Genomic DNA, 19,386 nt, shown 5'->3' on the forward strand with positions numbered 1-19,386 from the left:
CAGAGAAAGCCTTTGACAAAATTCAACACTCATTTATGATTAAAACTCTCCAAAAAGCAGGAATAGAAGGAACATACCTCAACATTATAAAAGCCATATATGACAAACCCACAGCAAGCATCACCCTCAATGGTGAAAAATTGAAAGCATTCCCCCTGAAATCAGGAACAAGACAAGGGTGCCCACTCTCACCACTACTATTCAACATAGTGTTGGAAGTTCTGGCCACAGCAATCAGAGCAGAAAAAGAAGTAAAAGGAATCCAGATAGGAAAAGAAGAAGTGAAACTCTCACTGTTTGCAGATGACATGATCCTCTACATAGAAAACCCTAAAGACTCTACCAGAAAATTACTAGAACTAATCAATGAATATAGTAAAGTTGCAGGATATAAAATTAACACACAGAAATCCCTTGCATTCCTATATACTAACAATGAAAAAACAGAAAGAGAAATTAAGGAAACAATACCATTCACCATTGCAACAAAAAGAATAAATATACTTAGGAGTATATCTACCTAAAGAAACAAAAGACCTATACATAGAAAACTATAAAACACTGATGAAAGAAATCAAAGAGGACACAAACAGATGGAGAAACATACCGTGTTCATGGATTGGAAGAATCAATATTGTCAAAATGGCTATTCTACCCAAAGCAATCTATAGATTCAATGCAATCCCTATCAAGCTACCAACGGTATTTTTCACAGAACTAGACCAAAGAATTCACAATTTGTATGGAAATACAAAAAAACCTCGAATAGCCAAAGTAATCTTGAGAAAGAAGAATGGAACTGGAGGAATCAACCTGCCTGACTTCAGACTCTACTACAAAGCCACAGTCATCAAGACAGTATGGTACTGGCACAAAGACAGAAATATAGATCAATGGAACAGAATAGAAAGCCCAGAGATAAATCCACGAACCTATGGACACCTTATCTTTGACAAAGGAGGCAAGGATATACAATGGAAAAAAGACAACCTCTTTAACAAGTGGTGCTGGGAAAACTGGTCAACCACTTGTAAAAGAATGAAACTAGAACACTTTCTAACACCATACACAAAAATAAACTCAAAATGGATTAAAGATCTAAATGTAAGACCAGAAACTATAAAACTCCTAGAGGAGAACATAGGCAAAACACTCTCCGACATAAATCACAGCAAGATCCTCTATGACCCACCTCCCAGAATATTGGAAATAAAAGCAAAACTAAACAAATGGGACCTAATGAAACTTAAAAGCTTTTGCACTACAAAGGAAACTATAAGTAAGGTGAAAAGACAGCCCTCAGATTGGGAGAAAATAATAGCAAATGAAGAAACAGACAAAGGATTAATCTCAAAAATATACAAGCAACTCCTGCAGCTCAATTCCAGAAAAATAAATGACCCAATCAAAAAATGGGCCAAAGAACTAAACAGACATTTCTCCAAAGAAGACATACAGATGGCTAACAAACACATGAAAAGATGCTCAACATCACTCATTATCAGAGAAATGCAAATCAAAACCACAATGAGGTACCATTACACGCCAGTCAGGATCGCTGCTATCCAAAAGTCTACAAGCAATAAATGCTGGAGAGGGTGTGGAGAAAAGGGAACCCTCTTACACTGTTGGTGGGAATGCAAACTAGTACAGCCCCTATGGAAAACAGTGTGGAGATTTCTTAAAAAACTGGAAATAGAACTGCCATATGACCCAGCAATCCCACTTTTGGGCATACACACTGAGGAAACCAGATCTGAAAGAGACACGTGCACCCCAATGTTCATCACAGCACTGTTTATAATAGCCAGGACATGGAAGCAACCTAGATGCCCATCAGCAGACGAATGGATAAGAAAGCTATGGTACATATACACCATGGAATATTACTCAGCCATTAAAAAGAATTCATTTGAATCAGTTCTAATGAGATGGATGAAACTGGAGCCCGTTATACAGAGTGAAGTAAGCCAGAAAGATAAAGAACATTACAGCATACTAACACATATATATGGAATTTAGAAAGATGGTAACGATAACCCTATATGCAAACAGAAAAAGAGACACAGAAGTACAGAACAGACTTTTGAGCCCTGTGGGAGAAGGTGAGGGTGGGATGTTTCGAAAGAACAGCATGTATATTATCTATGGTGAAACAGATCACCAGCCCAGGTGGGATGCATGAGACAAGTGCTCGGGCCTGGTGCACTGGGAAGACCCAGAGGAATCGGGTGGAGAGGGAGGTGGGAGGGGGGATCGGGATGGGGAATAAGTGTAAATCTATGGCTGATTCATATCAATGTATGACAAAACCCACTGAAATGTTGTGAAGTAATTAGCCTCCAACTAATAAAAAAATTAAAAAAAAAAAAAAAATTAAGATACTGGCATCTGGCCCCATCACTTCATGGCAAATAAAAGGGGATAAAGTGGAAACAATGACAAATTTTATCTTCCTGGGTTCCAAAATCACTGGAGACAGTGACTTCAACCATTAAATTAAAAGATGTTTGCTCCTTGGAAGAAAAGTTATGACCAACTTAGACAGCATATTAAAAAGCATAGATGTTACTTTGCCAACAAAGATCCGTGTGGTCAAAGATATGATTTTTCCAGTAGTCATGTACAGGTGTGAGAGTTGGACTATAAAGAAATCTGAGCACTGAAGAATTGATGCTTTTGAACTGTGGTGTTGGAGAAGACTCCTGAGAGTCCACTGGACTGCAAGGAAATCAAACCAGCTAATCCTAAAGATTGAACTGAATATTCCCTGGAAGAACTGATGCTGAAGCTGAAACTCCAATACTTTAGCCACCTGATGCGAATAACTGACTCCTTAGAAAAGATCCTGATGCTAGGAAAGATGGAAGGCAAGAGGAGAAGGGGACGCCAGACGATGCGGATTGGATGGTATCATCGATTCAATGCACATGAGTTTGAGCAAGCTCTGGGAGTTGGTGATGGACAGGGAAGCCTTGTGTGCTGCAGTCCCTGCAGTCACAAAGAGTCAGACACAATTGAGCGACTGAACTGAACTGAACTGTGGTGCTAGAGAAGACTCTTGAGAGTCCCTTGGACAACAAGGAGATCAAACCAGTCAATCTTAAAGGAAATCAATCGTGAATATTTGTTAGAAGGACTGATGCTAAAGTTGAAGCTTCAATACTTCAGCCATCGGATGCGAAGAGTTGACCCTTGGTCTCCCAGACTCTGATGCTGGAAAAAAATGAAGAGAAAAGGAGAAGGGGGCAACAGAGGATGAGGTGGTTGGATCACATCACAGACTCAATGGACATGAGTTTGAGCAAACTCTGGGAGACAGTGAAGAACAGGGAAGTCTGACATGCTTCAGTCCAAGGGGTCGCAAAGAGTCAGATACAACTTAGTGACTAAACAACAATAATAGTAACAGTAGGAGTGTTAATAATAGGAGTGGAAAGTAGTACAGGGTGAGATACCTAGGCACAGAATGCAGAGAGGACTTCATCTTTTTTCAGTACTACCGTATTTTATGACTACTGGCTTTTTGATATTTTCCTTCTGATACAGTCATTTTGATTCTATGGCCATTTTGACATACAAAATGTAAGTGACTGTTATTGATAGATGCCCACACTAGCATGTTTTCCCTTCTTACTTACTTAGACTCTTATCTTCAAAGATCTGTGTTTGTCCCTTAATTTGATCCTATTACCTCTCCTAGCTCTCACATACCCTTCTACACCATCCTCTAATGATCATATATATGATCAACTAATTCCCCTGTAATGCCACTTTCTGTTCTAAATACTTCCTTCACCTTCTTGGCTTAAATTGGGACCTGAATCATTACTCACAATTACCACTCTTCTTCAAGTTCTCTAAAGCAAGCAATTATTTCTCTTGTCCTCTACTTGACTCAAGGCCAACAGAAGGGGTAGGAATCTACATTGCTGCAAAGTCCTATTAAATCCCTTTATGTCATACTTATTTAAAATTCCAAACTGCTGCAAAGTAAAATTGACAGACTTCACCTTCCATCACCCTTATTCACAGCAGGTAGTTTCCATGGAAGTGCAGATGAAAAACAAGTTAGAACTTGAATAGCCCTCTATTAAGGCTATATGTCATTCACTTCAAAATCAAAATATCCATAGGTTATATAATTAAAGTATATATTTCTATATTAAAATAACCAATATAACAATATTTGAATAAAACAATAGGTTAATTAAAATAAGTGAGAATGGAACTTGAAGCTGTGTGAAACCTCTTCTTTTATGAGCTGATTAGAATTCTAGAACTACTAGAATCACCTTTGATTCTACAGGGCCTTTCAGCTTTGTTCCAACAACCAATGTGTTGAGACCTTAGCTTGAATGTGGAAGACTGAGGTAAATAGTCCCATGGAAGGATGTACTGGAATTCTAATAGTGTTCATCGGGCTTTTCCAGGCAGGCATAGCACAGAAATCCTGGCTATGTATCTCTTGGAACAGTGGGGAATATCCACAGAGATTTAAGGACACCCACCCGACCATAACCTCTCTCTAGAAGAAGTTCAAGAGAGTTCCCTGGAAGGCCTGATAGAAACTCCACCCTAGCCAGACAACTCTACCCTAGCCTAGTCAATTTCCTAAAAAATCAAAGGCAGGGGACACTCTGATAGGGATCCCCTATTCATTTTCTTGCTATATATTTCTATAATTAAAAAAAATTACTTACATTGAGTTATCTGTGTCTATTAATATTAATGTAATTTATATTAATGTAATTAATATTAATGGTAATTACAGTCAACTTAAAAAAGTAGGTTTTGCTTTACAAAACTGACTTAGTATAAAGCTTTCATAGGTCCTTAAAATGTTTCATTAGCAGATTACTTTAAACAGAGGTTTTAGATAAAAATCTATCTCCAATAGAAAAATCAGTCAGAGATGAAGACGCTGGAGCCCTAATACTATAACAGAGAAATAAATCTTAATTTATATACTTTTATATAGAACCATGCATATATACTGATATTGTATATTTGTTTCTGTGATTCTTGGTGGCTAGCTGGATCTCCAGAGAAGACAATGGCAACCCACTCCAGTACTCTTGCCTGGAAAATCCCGTGGACGGAGGAGCCTGGTGGGCTGCAGTTCATGGGGTCGCTAAGAGTCAGACACGACTGAGCAACTTCACTTCACTTTTCACTTTCCTGCATTGGAGAAGGAAGTGGCAACCCACTCCAGTGTTCTTGCCTGGAGAATCCCAGGGACGGGGGAGCCTGGAGGGCTGCCGTCTATGGGGTTGCACAGAGTCGGACACGACTGAAGTGACTTAGCAGCAGCAGCAGCCGCTGGAGCTCATTGAGTTTTACATTTTTGATTTCTGCTTACAAATCTAAAATTAAAGAATTTTCCAAAAATTGTGTTTATGTAAATAGCTAAGTGCTTTTTAACTGGTAATGTAACTTGAATGCATATCCCCAAGGCATCAAACAATTAGCAGACAGACCTGATATTAAACAATTCTCTGCCTGCTATAGATGCACCATATACTGCATTTATGATCACAACTTTGAGAGTCTGAATGTGAGCTGTGCCACAATGCCATTTCCTTTAGAAATCCTGAAAGTCTTTGCGCTCTTTCGGTTACTGCTGCCTTCCTCTTCCTGACACTCCCTAACAGGTGTGTGAAATATGACCGCTTTCAAAACAGTTGACATCAGTTCAGTTCAGTTCAGTTCAGTCGCTCAGTCGTGTCCATAAGTGACTGAAAATTTCACTTAAGAGTGTCATTCATCAAAATAAAACAGCATTTCCTTAACAGTAATTAAATATTTATAGCAAAGAAGAGATAAATTAATGGAAAAATTCAATGAGGCTTTGGGAATGTTAATTTGGAGCAGTGTTGTAATAGTCCCTTTGGTATGAACAAAGTGTGTAAACAGTAACACTTTGATATTTGACAGTCACTTTGGTCAGTCACTTTGATATTGGACACACCTGGACCTCATGTCCATTATCTTGCTTTTGAAATACACATAATTGACGCATGGGTCCCTTGATTGCTGACTGAACAAATCTAATTTAGGTATTTCCATATTTATTAATTGTACTATTTAGGATGTTAAATGGTGTGTCCTTTCCAGCTATGAGACTGCTTACCAAAATAAATGCTTGACTTACAAAATATTACTTTACTGCATTTTAGCTTCCATTTAATTTTCCTAGGGTATGTGAAGCTCTAAGCCACTTAATAGATTTTTTAGCATAAATATCCTATCATGTGGGTCTACAGTTCTTAAATGGCTATATACTCTGCTAGAAATAAAATTTCACTTGGTATTTAGAACTAATTTATAATATATTGACTCAAGAGAGTCAATTAAATGTAAATTCTTTACTAAAACAAATTTGTTAAAATTTAATTTTAGTTGAGACAATCATGAATATTCCAGGGCTGGTGACCTCAGCACAGTTTCACTTGAAGTAAACAACATTCCTTTAGCAGAAATTATTCTTAGTGAATTATTTTTAGTGAACACTTTTCTCCCTCTAAAAGAATAATAACAGCATGATAGTAATGGAATTTTGACTATGCTGTCATTTTGAGGTTGGGTGTAGGTAATCTATTAGATTTCATTTTTGGCTAACTGGAAAAGAAAGAGGACTATGGAACTAAGATTTACACTCTACTGGGAACTGAGAGACAAATTAAAATGTTGGATATAATTAAATCATATAGTTTGAAGGGACTTGAGAGGTCATCTATCCAGTCAAATTGCTTTCATCTGAGAAGGTACAAACTTAAAATCATCCCTCCATGATTACCATCTGAACTCTTTTAGTGAAAGTGAAAGTGTTAGTAGTTCAGTCGTGTTTGTGTTTGACTCTTTGCGATCCCATGGACTGTAGCCTGCCAGGCTCCTCTTGTCCGTGGAGTTCTCCAGGCAAGAATACTGGAGTGCATAGCCATTCCCTTCTCCAAGGGATCTTCCTGACTCAGGGATTGAACCTGGGTGTCCTGTATTGCAGGTGGATTCTGTACTGAGCCACCAGAGAAGCCCTTTTAGAGACAATCCCAATTAGCACAGAAACTCAAAGCCATGTTTAACAATCTTCATCACTGGTAAAAATCATCCCGATCTCTACATAACTCAAACTGTAGATAAATATTTTTGCTATGTAATCAGTTTATATAAAGAAAGACATATTTGAAATCGTTCCATGAGAAACTGAAAAACTGTAAAATCAAGGTTGCTTTATTCTACCCTGAAGAAAGGCCCCATTTCTTTAACATTTTCTATTCTTGACTATCCTTTCAATCACTTTTTTTATTTTATGACCTTACACTAAAATTTACAAGCTTATATTCCACTTACTTTCTCAAAGGCCACTAGACAGAAAGCCTTAAACCATGCGTTTAAGTGGAGTTAAGTACAATAGGAAGTTCCCCTCTACTTACCACTGTAAAGTGTGTTTTAAACTTCTTTAATTCTATATTATGTATACATTGTTTTCATTGCTGTAATTAATTTACAAATTTGTTCTCTCCTCTCACCCTGTTAACCTGCCATTTTTCTCTGGTACTTTTTTCCATTAAAATGAATTTTGATAATAAAGCTGTAAAATAACATAGTGGAAGAACTAAACTTACCCTAGGAGTGAAGGTGGCATCATTGATGGAATGCATGTGACCATAGAGTGACTGCTCACATTTTCCCTAAAAAGACAAAGCGGTAATACAAGTCAAATAAATTCCTTTCGATATATGTGAAAAGAAATGGAAAGATAACTGATATTATTTGTTTTAAAATAATGTTTAAGTCAATTAATAAAATCAATACATACTCATGGTAGAAAATGCTAAATTTTGCTGTCAGCTACCGTTCAGAATCAGACATGACTGTACTGGTGAATGCGTCACCAGCATTGGTATTTTACAGTGAAATTCCAGTGTTCTCACTTTTATACCATTGAACTGGTAGTGAATTCTCACTATATGACTCCCTTTGTAATTAGCATACTTTTCAAGTCATGGTGCCAAGTAGTGAAGTCTTATAGAAAGCCCTTGTTTTCAGGATGTTTTTATCACTGCTGAGGGTATGGGGTTCTTTTTCCTTTTTAATCACAAGATCACATTTTAATTCATAAATTCTTAGCTTGGTATTACAATCATTACAAGTATAAAAAATGTTACAAACATGTCCAGTAGTATTTTTAACACAAAATAAGCATTTATTTTGAGAAAACCATGCTTTGCATCTACTTATTTATCTTTTCCAAACAATAGATAAAACTAATTGAAATTAACTACAAAATTTCCAAAAATGAGCCCTTAGCACACTACACCCTAATGGCAGAAAGTGAAGAGGAACTAAAGAGTCTCCTGATGAGGGTGAAAGAAGAGAGTAAAAAAAAAAAATCTGGCTTTAAATTCAGCATTCAAAAAACTAAGATTATGACATCCAGTCCGATTGCTTTATGGCAAACAGAAAGGGAAAAAGTAGAAGTGACAGATTTTATCTTCCTGGGCTCCAAAATCACTGTGGATGATGACTGCAGCCATGAAAGTAAAAGCTGCTTGCTCTTTGGAAGGAAAGCTAGGACAAATCTAGACATATTAAAAAAGCAGTCATCACTTTGCCAGCAAAGGTCCATATAGTAAAAGCTACCATTTTTCCAGTAGTCACATATGGATGTGAGAGTTGGACTGTAAAGAAGGGTGAGTGCCAAAGAATTTATGCTTTCTAATTGTGGTGCTAAAGAAGACTCTTGATAGTCCCTTGAATGGCAAGGAGATCAAACCAGTCAATCCTAAAGGAAATCAGCCCTGAATATTCATTGGTAGGACTAACGCTGACGCTCCAATACTTTGTTATGAAGAGACAACTCATTGGAAAAGACTGATTCTGGGAAAGATGGAAGGCAAAAGGAGAAGAGGGTGGCAGAGGATGAAATGGTTGGATAACATCACTGACTCAATGGACCTGAGTTTGAACAAACCCTGGGAGATAGTGAAGGACAAGGAACCCTGGCATGCTGCAGTTCATGGGTTCACAAAGAGTCAGACAGGACTTAGCAACTGGACAACAACACATTATAAAAAGATTTAAATGTAGGACCTTTCATTGTGTCATCAATGTTCAAAGTGCATTCTTAGCTATCCTAGGGAAATAATTCAAATCTCACAGAAGAACCAGAGAACAGAGAAAGTTATATCTGAAATGTTGTTTGCAGATTGTTGTTATGGGATGAAATTCAGATTTCATTTTATAATGTATCTTTCATTTAACAAATATCTTTGAACAATTAATATATCCTCAGCACAGTTCTTAGAATATGTCAATGAATAAAACAAAGAAACTTGTCTTCATTGACCTTACAATCTAGGGGAAGAGTGAAGGAACAGACATTTTAAAAAGGTATGAGTGTGTTGCTTAGTCACTCAGTCTGACTCCTTGTGACCCCATGGACTATAGACTGTCAGGCTCCTCTGTCTATCGGGATTCTCCAGACAAGAATACTGGAGTGGGTTCCCATGCCCTCCCCCAGGGGATCTTCCCAACCCAGGGATTGAACCCAGGTCTTCCTGCAATCAGCAGTGCAGGTTGATTCTTTACCATCTGAGCCACCAGGGAAGCTAAGTGTGTTAGAAGAGAATAAATATTGTAGAAAGAAGAAAAGTTAGGTAGGGTAATGGGTGTCTTGAATTCTGGGACTGAAGATCTAAGGGCAAATCCAATTATCAAGTAGAGTGATAGAGTTTGACCACATTCAGAAAGCAGGGTTTGAGCAAAGACTGAGGCAGTAAGGGGAGTTGGCCAAGAAGACATCTGGAGGAAGTGCATTCCAAGAAGAAGAAAAAGTTAGAACAAATGTCTCAATGTGGGAGTCCGCCTAGTATGTTTCTGAAACAGCAAAGAGGCCATTGTGGCTGGACAGAAGTCAGTCAGAAGGAGAGCAGGTGTACTCGAAAGGCTTCATCTATTTTTCATTCACTGCATTTTGTTGGCTTAATCCTAAACTATTTAAGGCTGGAGGAGAGATTTCAGAAGAGACTATAGAAGGATATATTAAAAGATACAGGGTTATCATTATGCCTTCCCACTGCCACAGCACATTCAAGACTAGTTTGGAACTAAGAGGAAAGGCTTTGTAATTAAACTTATTTGATCCTCATTATTGTCACTGAATTCAACACATTAAATTTCAAGTATCTATTTATAGAACTAATGCATGCTATTAATCCCTTTTTATAGAATGCAAAATTTCATGAATTTAAAATTCATAAAAATGTATTGAAACACTTTGGCACCCTCTCAGGATTCCCCCTACTCAGGCTCTTCTGGTTTAGTATCTTGATGCTGTTAATAACATTAAACCAATTATGCTGAGGCCTTCAAATCATCCAAATTCCCAAAGTAGAAATAAATTACTTACAAAGTCAAAAAGGCAAATATAAGATGTTATAGTTAGCCATATATTATCTTATGAGTGCTTATGGCTAATTTTTTTGAGGATTCAGTAGGAAATAACAACCCACTTTAGTATTCTTGCTGGGGAAATCCCCTGAACAGGGGAGTCTGGTGGTCTACAGTCCATGGGGTAGCAAAGAATCACACACAACTGATCAACTGAGTATACAATACCGTACATAGTTAAATAGCACTATAATTATATAATGAGTGCTAATATGGTCTAAGTATTTGTTAGCAAATTTGTCTTAAAATAATTTCTGTGTTAATAAAAATTTTACATTTGGTCCTCTTCTAAACTGAGAACCTCTAAACTGTTTGATTAATTGGCAGGGAAAATGGAATTTCCTGATTCAAATCCTGAATGCCAAGGTTTAATTCAAAGTAAAATCTCCAAGGCACTCTTGAAAAGCCCTGGAAATATGGGGTTATAATGGAAATGCTGACAGACCACATTTGTGCTGCTATAACAAAACCTGACTCGAAGATAAATGTTTCATGAATTAAGAAAAGTTAAAAAAGCTTTTCTATCCAGCTTTGTTCCCAAGATAAAAGTGAATCTCCTCTTTTTTCTTTGTGGTATAGGGAATATGAGGGTTACTAATATTCTGGTCTGCAAACAGCCTTAATCAAAAGCAATACCCAAATCGGGACATTAAAATTTGTAATATCTTCTTTGATGAATTCTTGTCAGATTTTTTTTTTTCCCAAAGAAATGAAAAAAATGAAAAAGAGGGCAGTGTTTTACAAAAAAAAAAAAAAAAATACAGCCACATGACCTAACATGCCATTGCTCCAGCATTTGATTCTCTCAGCGAAGCTGTGTGCAATAATGGTTTCTCTGACTTGCCCTGGGGACAGAAACATCTCCGACTTAATTCTTGGCTCTGCGGTGCAACCACACAGCGGTGTGACATTAAATAGGTTGCTTCACTTCACCGTGCTTTAGTTGCCTCATGCAATTCTCAAAACAAATCTATAGATTAAATGCCATTACCGATGTCTAATGAGATGATAAAAACGTGAGGTCTGTTTTAAGAAGTAAATGAGATAATGCATGTGGAATGTTGGTACAGTGCCTACAGCGCAAAGAAAGAACACAAATATTAGCTCGTAGTACATCTGACATAGGCCATTGAAATACTGATGATGTTCAATACCTCTGCCCTTAGCTACCTGTCTCCTTAAAGACCCTCGGAAGGAGCCTTATCAGCATCAGTGCGGACTTTTTCCATTTATCTCTCAGATGCATTCCCCACGTGGCACTGCCCTGCGCTGTGCCCTGATCTCTACTAACTACCGCATCATGGGCTTTCAGGTCCTCCATCCTCTGTTCAGAGTGAGCCAGAGGACAGTGCCAGCAGGATACAGAGGAGCCGAACAACATGGAAGATGGATAAATGACCACTTCAGCTCCCTTCCTGTTCAGCTGTGACTTTCTTACTGGCTCTGACCTCTGCCTAATTCCACTGCTTGTGTGGTGCAGGTTGTCCATAATGGCGACAGCTCACACTGTGCCCAGTAAGGCTCTCCTTCCCTCGCCCCTTCAGTTGTAGGGGTAGTAATAGCTCTCTACTGTTGCTAGCCTTGGGTGCTATGCTTGGCCCCTTAACCTTGTTCCCATTTCTGTAAACATTCAACTGGAGTACACTCCGTGTTTCATCTGCTTTCTGTGGGGATCTGTCTGATCCAGCATGTTAGACATGATATGCAAAAGCAGACTTTTTGATTTTTACTGCCAAGCTGCTTTTCTCGACCCTTGCCAAATCTTTCCCTTTAAGTAAACAGCATCACTAGTTGCTCAAACAAACAAAAAACCTAAGCAATCAAAAACCTGGGAATTGATAACCAACAAGGATCTACTGTAAAGCACAGGGAACACTGCTCAATACTCTGCAATAACCTAAATGGGAAAAGAATTTGAAATGCATATGTATTGCTGAATCACTCTGCTGTACAACCGAAACTGACACAATGTTAGTCAACTATGCTCCAATATAAAATCAAATTTAAAAGTAAAACTGAGAATTGGAAGACCTCCCTTTCCTTCCCCACCTCCACCCTACCCCTTTATCCAGTATACCAGTTCTGTCTTCAAGATACAGCCTTACTCTGCTCACCTCTGCCCTCCTCCATTGTTATCACTCTGCTGCAGGACAACATCCCAAGGTGATGAGGGCAGCAGGAGCATCCTCGATCATCTCCTTGCTCCTCCCCTCACCACACTCCTCACCCATTTTTCTCTCAGTCACTGGAGTGATCAATAAAACCTTAGTCAGATCATGCCATGCTGCTCCGGACAGTACCCAAACAGTTACCGTCACACTCAGAATAAATTTTCAACTCTTCACTTAGGTCCAAAGGTTTTGTATCATTTGGCTTCTGTCTGCCTATCTGACCTCATTCTTCACCATTCTTCCTTCTCAGGCCTTGTGTTCCATGATTCTTTTCCTGTTTCTGTATGGTCAGGGCTTTCTGAGCAGAGTACTTCACCTGTTCAAAACATGTCTGAAGAGCACCCCTGAAGATGGAGACTTCTGGAGAGATTGAGGGGCATCTCCCCATGAGGCATTTGTTCACATTACAGGCTTCTTCTCTTCTGTCTATAGAGGATTTGCTTATATTCAGAGCTAAGGTTTTACTCTCTGTCTTTCCACTGCAGAATACTGAAGAATTGATGATTTCAAGCTGTGGTGCTGGCAAAGACTCTTGAGAGTCCCTGAGACTGTAAGGAAATCAAGCTGGTCAATCCTAAAGGAAATCGACCCTGACTATTCATTGGGAGGACTGATGCTGAAGCTCCAATACTTTGGCCACCTGATGCCAAGAGCTGACTCACTGGAAAAGACCCTGATGCTGGGAAATATTGAAGGCAAAACGAGAAGGGGGCAACAGAGGATGAGATGGTTAGAGAGCACCACTGACTCAGTGGACATGAGTTTGAGCAAATTCTGGGAGAGAGTGAGAGACAAAGGAGCCTGATATGCTACAGTCCATAGGGTCACAGAGTCAGACATGCTTAGCCAGACAACAGTGACAACAATGGAGGGGCACTGAGTTTCATCATGTGAGGGTTCCTCTCTATGCTCTCATTACAGTAGCAGAAAATTCTGTGGAACCATTTTTCCTTTCCCCTTGGACACTCAGCCAGACTTGAGATCAGGAGTGGCCCTGTGACCAAGTTTTGCCCAGTGAAATGTGGGCATTTGTGAAATAAGTCCAACATAGGCCTGGACCATAAAATACCCTACACAATCCTCTAAGCTCTTTGTTATTGCTTGTTTGCAGGCTGAAGGCAGAGGAGCTCTAGAAGATGGCAGAGCACGAGTGGAGGGGTCTGGGTTTCAGAACCATCTCAAGGAGAAAAGCCACTGATTGGGACATCCCAACAGGACATTCTATGAAATAAGAACTAAGCTTCTAGGGTGTCAAAGCCCTGAGACTCCAGTGTTTGTTTCAGCAGAGGTTGGTACCTAACAAATAGGTCATCCTGTTTCTTTTGTATCACTCATTAACTAAAATTAGTTAATGAATTTGTATTCTTGTTTATTGTTATTTTCCACCCACTAGAATTAGCCCCATAGGAAAAACTTGCTTGTCTTGTACCACTGTATCATCCCAAGGCCCAAGACAGCTCTGGTAGGATTTCATAGAAGTTGTTGAATGAAAAAGTTATCAGTTACATGAAGATCACAACTGAGAAAAAAAGAAAACAAAACTACCCTCACCAGATGTGCTTATTTTTAGATAAATAGCTTGGTCTTCTTTCCAATATTCTTTTTTTTTTTAAATCTCATGTCATGACATGAAATGTGCCCTGTCTTATTCCCTCAATTCCTTTGCCATAACGTGGTTCTAACCCAGTAGCATATCTATGCATTGACTATGCCACTGTCTCTTAATGTTTTAAACAACTACATGAAGATAACTGATGACTCCCGGTCAAAAATGCAGCTTTACGTTTATTGAGTGCTTATTATGTACTTAAAGCACTGTGTTAGGTGCTTTACTTTCATTACCACATTTACTTCACAGAACAGCTCAATGAGATGGTATTATTGTGATTCCCATTTTCGAAATGAGAAAACAGAAGCACTATACCACAATAGCAGAAGGAAAGAATGCCAAAGCCAAGATAATAATTGTTTTGTTATAAAGTAACCTAATGTTTTATATGCAAGGAATTGAAATGAGAAGATTGTTCTATAACCATGTTAACAAACTACAGAACTAGTTTTGAACCTGTCCAATTAGTAGCGGTTCCATACTACTGATTACAAGTAAATAACCAGAACTGGTTTTAAACCTATTTAATTAATCAATGACAACTAACTTCAGTAAACACTCCTTGAAAAGCCAAACAGCAACAGACTCATGATTTGAAAGCCAGCCAATTGGCTGGATTCACTACAGTGAACATGTTCCTAAGGCGGATATTAACCTTCTTCCTCCTGTGTAACAGACAAAAATATGAGCCTCAATAACCAACACAGCCACCCTTCTAAGACTGACCTCACCTACTTTTGCCTCTGTAACCAACACAATCCAAAGTAAACTTACTTTGAGCCAACATACAATATCAAAATGAAAAGTTGCATTTATATGTCATAGTTGGGCATATATCTAAACAGACGAATATTATACATGCATATAATACAGTAATTAAGAGCACAAGATCTGGAGGTACATTGCCTGAATTTGAACTCAGGTGTTGTAGCTTACTGTCTTTGGAACACTCTGAGCCTCAGTTTCCTCATCTGCAAAACAGGAGTAGTAAGAGTATCTAAATGATGGTGTCATTATGAGGTTTAAGCTAATTCATGTAAAGAGCTTTGATTGCTGCCTAAGACACAGGAAGTGCTAAATAAATGTTAATTATTACATAGTAACAATACACAGATTATAAATTTTGTGATAACAGGATAACATCTATAATCTCCATCACTTCATAATTATAACTGTAGAGACAAGCTGGCTCATGAGAGGTATAAATATTTTTCAAGTTAGTACACACACACAATAAGGCCATTCCTAAGCAATGTATTAAGTTTAATGCGTTTACCCATGATCAACTTTCTTTTCTTCATGTGACCTCTGCGTTCTGAAGGCAATTCAGGCAGAAGGGTTAACCTCTCAGGATTTTTTATTTTATAAAACAATCCTCATGGAGAGGAACTATAGGAAATGGAGCCCTAATAATTGAATTTCACAGCCATTTGACCATTGCACAGAAAAAAAATTTATGCCCTGACTTTCTCCTGTCCACAGCACTCCCTGCGCCTAGCAACCCCTCAGCCCTGCCAGCCCCTCACATGGCAATACAGAAGCACTGCCTCCTCATAACATTATTTCTGTGTATATTTCTAGAAAATAATTCTTTAGAGTAAAATAGTTCTTGATTTTTAAGAAAAAATTCTCTACATAAAACTGAATGAAATTAAAGAGGATTACATTGTGCAATTGTGATGAATTTTTAATTTCAAATAATATGACCAATAAAAAGTACTATTAAAGAAAAGAAAGCAAACTGTGTCCAAGGAGGAGCCAAATTAAAGTTGAAACCACCTTGAGAAAAACAGTCTGTAGCAAGATGTACCATTTGTTTCTATAACAGCTACTATCTTAATCATCAAGTTTAAAAAGTAATAAAGAATTTAATAAAGACCTTTTTTTAATTGAACAGGGTCACATACTTAATATAACAGAAAAGTTTGGGTAACATTGACATTTTATGCAAACCTTTTTAAAAAATAACCGTGAAATCAAAGCATTTTAACTTTATAGGTTTACAAATTGTTAAAGAAAAATATATTATTATTATATAAATAATCCCACTGGCATATAAATTGGAAACAGAATAATCATTAACAAGGTTTCTGGTTTTTGTTATTCCATATAAATAACTAACCATGTCTGTGAAAGATTGATTGCAGCTTTTAAAATGTTTGCTGAATGCATGTGTAATTAAGATGAGTTAAATACGCAAATCAAGCCTAAATAGCTTCATTTATTAATGTTAGCTTGCCTTGCCTCTACAAAATGTATGCTGTGAATTTGTTTAGCATGCAGTATTTTTTATTTCTTTGTTTTTGGTTGAATCGCTAAGGAACAGGATTTTTTTTTTTTTAAATAGAAGGAGGGATAACTTTTGAAAGGAGTTCTGGGTACCATTTAGAAAGGAGGGTTTAAAGAAACGCTCCCAGTAGCATGTAAACTAAGTTTTTATCCTGTATTTTTCCAACTACCTTTAGATTATATTTAATTAATTCCATTTCATCAAAGTAGCAAACCTTCTGGGAATTTATTTTGATGCAAATGAGCCTTTAGTCACAATGTCTCCAACACAGTGATTAAGCAGAACAAGAGATTTAGAAGAGCAGGCCATATGAAATGAACCAAAGTTGCCTGTAGAAGTACCTCTCTCAAGAAGATACTTAAATTCCCCTGTATTAACCAAACGAAGCTCTCTGTGCAAAAGCACCAGCCTCATTTAATTCATGTGGAAAACACTGTCGAGCATTTACCAGAAACACAGTGATTGGAAACAATGCAAAGGATATATAGTATAAGGCAGAGGGAAACACAACTCTTACTAACAAGTTCAATCAATCTCACTGGCTCCTGATAAGCAAATGGGAGGAAAAAAGGCACATCTCAAGGCAAACAGATTTTAAATTTCACCAGTCTTTTTTTGCTATTTAATTCTTCTTACCACTGCACACTGCAATCCAAGTTTACAAAATTCAGAACACTGTTTCACCTGATGATTTATTTTACTGCCTGGTTTAGGGTTTCTGTTATTTTTAATAAAGGTTTTTTTTCCCCAGTGGAAAATAAGTTCTTTGTTCAAGGTTTCTGATGGGATGTTGAAGCTGAAACTCCAATACTTTGGCCACCTGATGCGGAGAGCTGACTCATTGGAAAAGACCCTGATGCTGGGAAAGATTGAGGGCAGGAGGAGAAGGGGAGTACAAAGGATGAGATGGTTGGATGGCATCACCGACTCAATGGACATGAGCTTGGGTAGGCTCCGGGAGTTGGTGTTGGACAGGGAGGCCTGGCATGCTGCAGCTCATGGGGTTGCAAAGAGTCAGACACGACTGACTGACTGAACTGAACTGAACTGATGGGATACATATACACACCCATACATGTACATACATACATATATATACATATATATATGAGTATTTTTTCCTGTGATTATAAAAACTGAAAAACATGAGACATTCCCTTATAATAGCATGGTGGAGTCAGGAGTTAGAAACTATGCCATTTATTATGACAAAGAGAATTTAAGAGGAAAAATATAAGAATAAATTTGCTAACCAGGTAGCTGAAAGTGTTAAAAGGGAACCCTAGAGTATCCTAGAGGTAGTAACTGTAGGAAGCTGCTATAATCCCTGGGGTTGAAAAGACCAAAGTGAAGAGATTTGAGTTATTAAAATTTAAAAATTTAGAAAGACTTAAACTCATGCCTCTGAGAGGGGGCCTGCTTACCTGACGTTAGTGTCTGAACAGAGGGTATTGAGGCTGGTTCTACTACTTTGGGAAAAACTGAGAACTGAATTGTGCTTCTGTCCTAGGAAGGGTCTACTGCTGCTGAGATGAAGCAAGAGAGGGGGAGCACACAGGAAGCAGACTGAAGCGTTAAGTTCCCATTTCCTCCTCTGCCTCTCCTCTGGGCAGAGCTCTGCGTGGGAGGCAGCTGGCATACAGAAAAGTGATATATTTGCACGGTCTCAGCCCCAGGATTTACCAGCGAGTTTAGAAAGGTGGATTTGGAGCTGAGAGGCGATAAGTTAGTAATCAGCAGAAATATAAACTGTGAAAAGGCTAATGAACAACACATAGACAAATCTTTTCAGTGCAAAAGATACCACTATGAAACAAATGATGAAAATGTTTGTATATGATACAGAATATTTCTTGAGAATTAAATTCTAAGAATGGAGATACTAGTATTCACAGAATCCATAATCAGAAACTATGGATTCCTAAGGCTTTTGATACATAATGCAAAAGTGCCCTGTTGATCAAATTTATCAGATTTACTCATACAATAAGGTTACGCGAAGATCAATGTTCTTCTACACTTGTCCCAAATAGATATCATCATTTTAAAATCAATGTTGTTACAGCTAAATTTGATTTGTTTACGGATTCTTACATTATCAAACATATGCTCAGAGTTTAAAATTTCCAAACAATACTCTTATAGTTATTTAAGCATTTAGGATCTTGCTTATAAATCGGAAGAATGATTACTGTACTAAAAGGTAGCAGTCCCCTGCCCAGGCTCCAGCAATTCTATCCCTAGAGCCAACCAAATGGAAACTTCCTCAGTTGTCTGACATAATGTTAGCCTTCATTTCCATATACCTAAATGAAATCTGAAACTGCTACCAACTGATGCGTGGGTGGTGTGCACAGTTGCTCAGTCATGTCCGAGATGCATGCATATTAGAAAATATATTCTCTGAGTTCTTGTTTATTACAATTATTAAACTGTCTTAGCATTTCATTCCCCCTCACCTCATATTATTAATATAACATTCACAGGTCAGTATTCTGTGTTTACATTAACAGGGTTATGTTCATACCATTCACTGCTGAATCAAGTAATGTATCAAGATTAACTTTAGTTTCTTATACTATCCTCCTCCCAATTAATCAGTTCAGCTCAGTCACTCAGTCATGTCCGACTCTTTGCGACCCCATGAATCGCAGCATGCCAGGTCTCCCTGTCCATCACCAACTCCCGGAGTTTACTCAAAATCATGCCCATCAAGCCAGTGATGCCATCCAGTCATCTCATCCTCTGTCGTCCCCTTCTCCTCCTGCCCTCAATCCCTCCCAGCATCAGGGTCTTTTCCAATGAGTCAACTCTTCGCATGAGGTGGCCAAAGTATTGGAGTTTCAGCTTCAGCATCAGTCCTT

General features: G+C 38.1%; 1 protein-coding gene across 1 annotated transcript in view; it reads right to left on the minus strand.

Moving 5' to 3' along the window:
* Positions 1 to 19,386, minus strand: part of SPAG16 (sperm associated antigen 16) — a 964,274-nt gene that overhangs the window by 286,938 nt on the left and 657,950 nt on the right. The window contains exon 14 of the mRNA XM_043445512.1: positions 7,626 to 7,691. Within this exon, the coding sequence (XP_043301447.1) occupies positions 7,626 to 7,691 (66 nt within the window). The remainder of the gene's footprint in view (positions 1 to 7,625; positions 7,692 to 19,386) is intronic.

Source organism: Cervus canadensis, chromosome 24 (assembly GCF_019320065.1).
Source record: "Cervus canadensis isolate Bull #8, Minnesota chromosome 24, ASM1932006v1, whole genome shotgun sequence".
Classification (NCBI taxonomy): domain Eukaryota; kingdom Metazoa; phylum Chordata; class Mammalia; order Artiodactyla; family Cervidae; genus Cervus; species Cervus canadensis.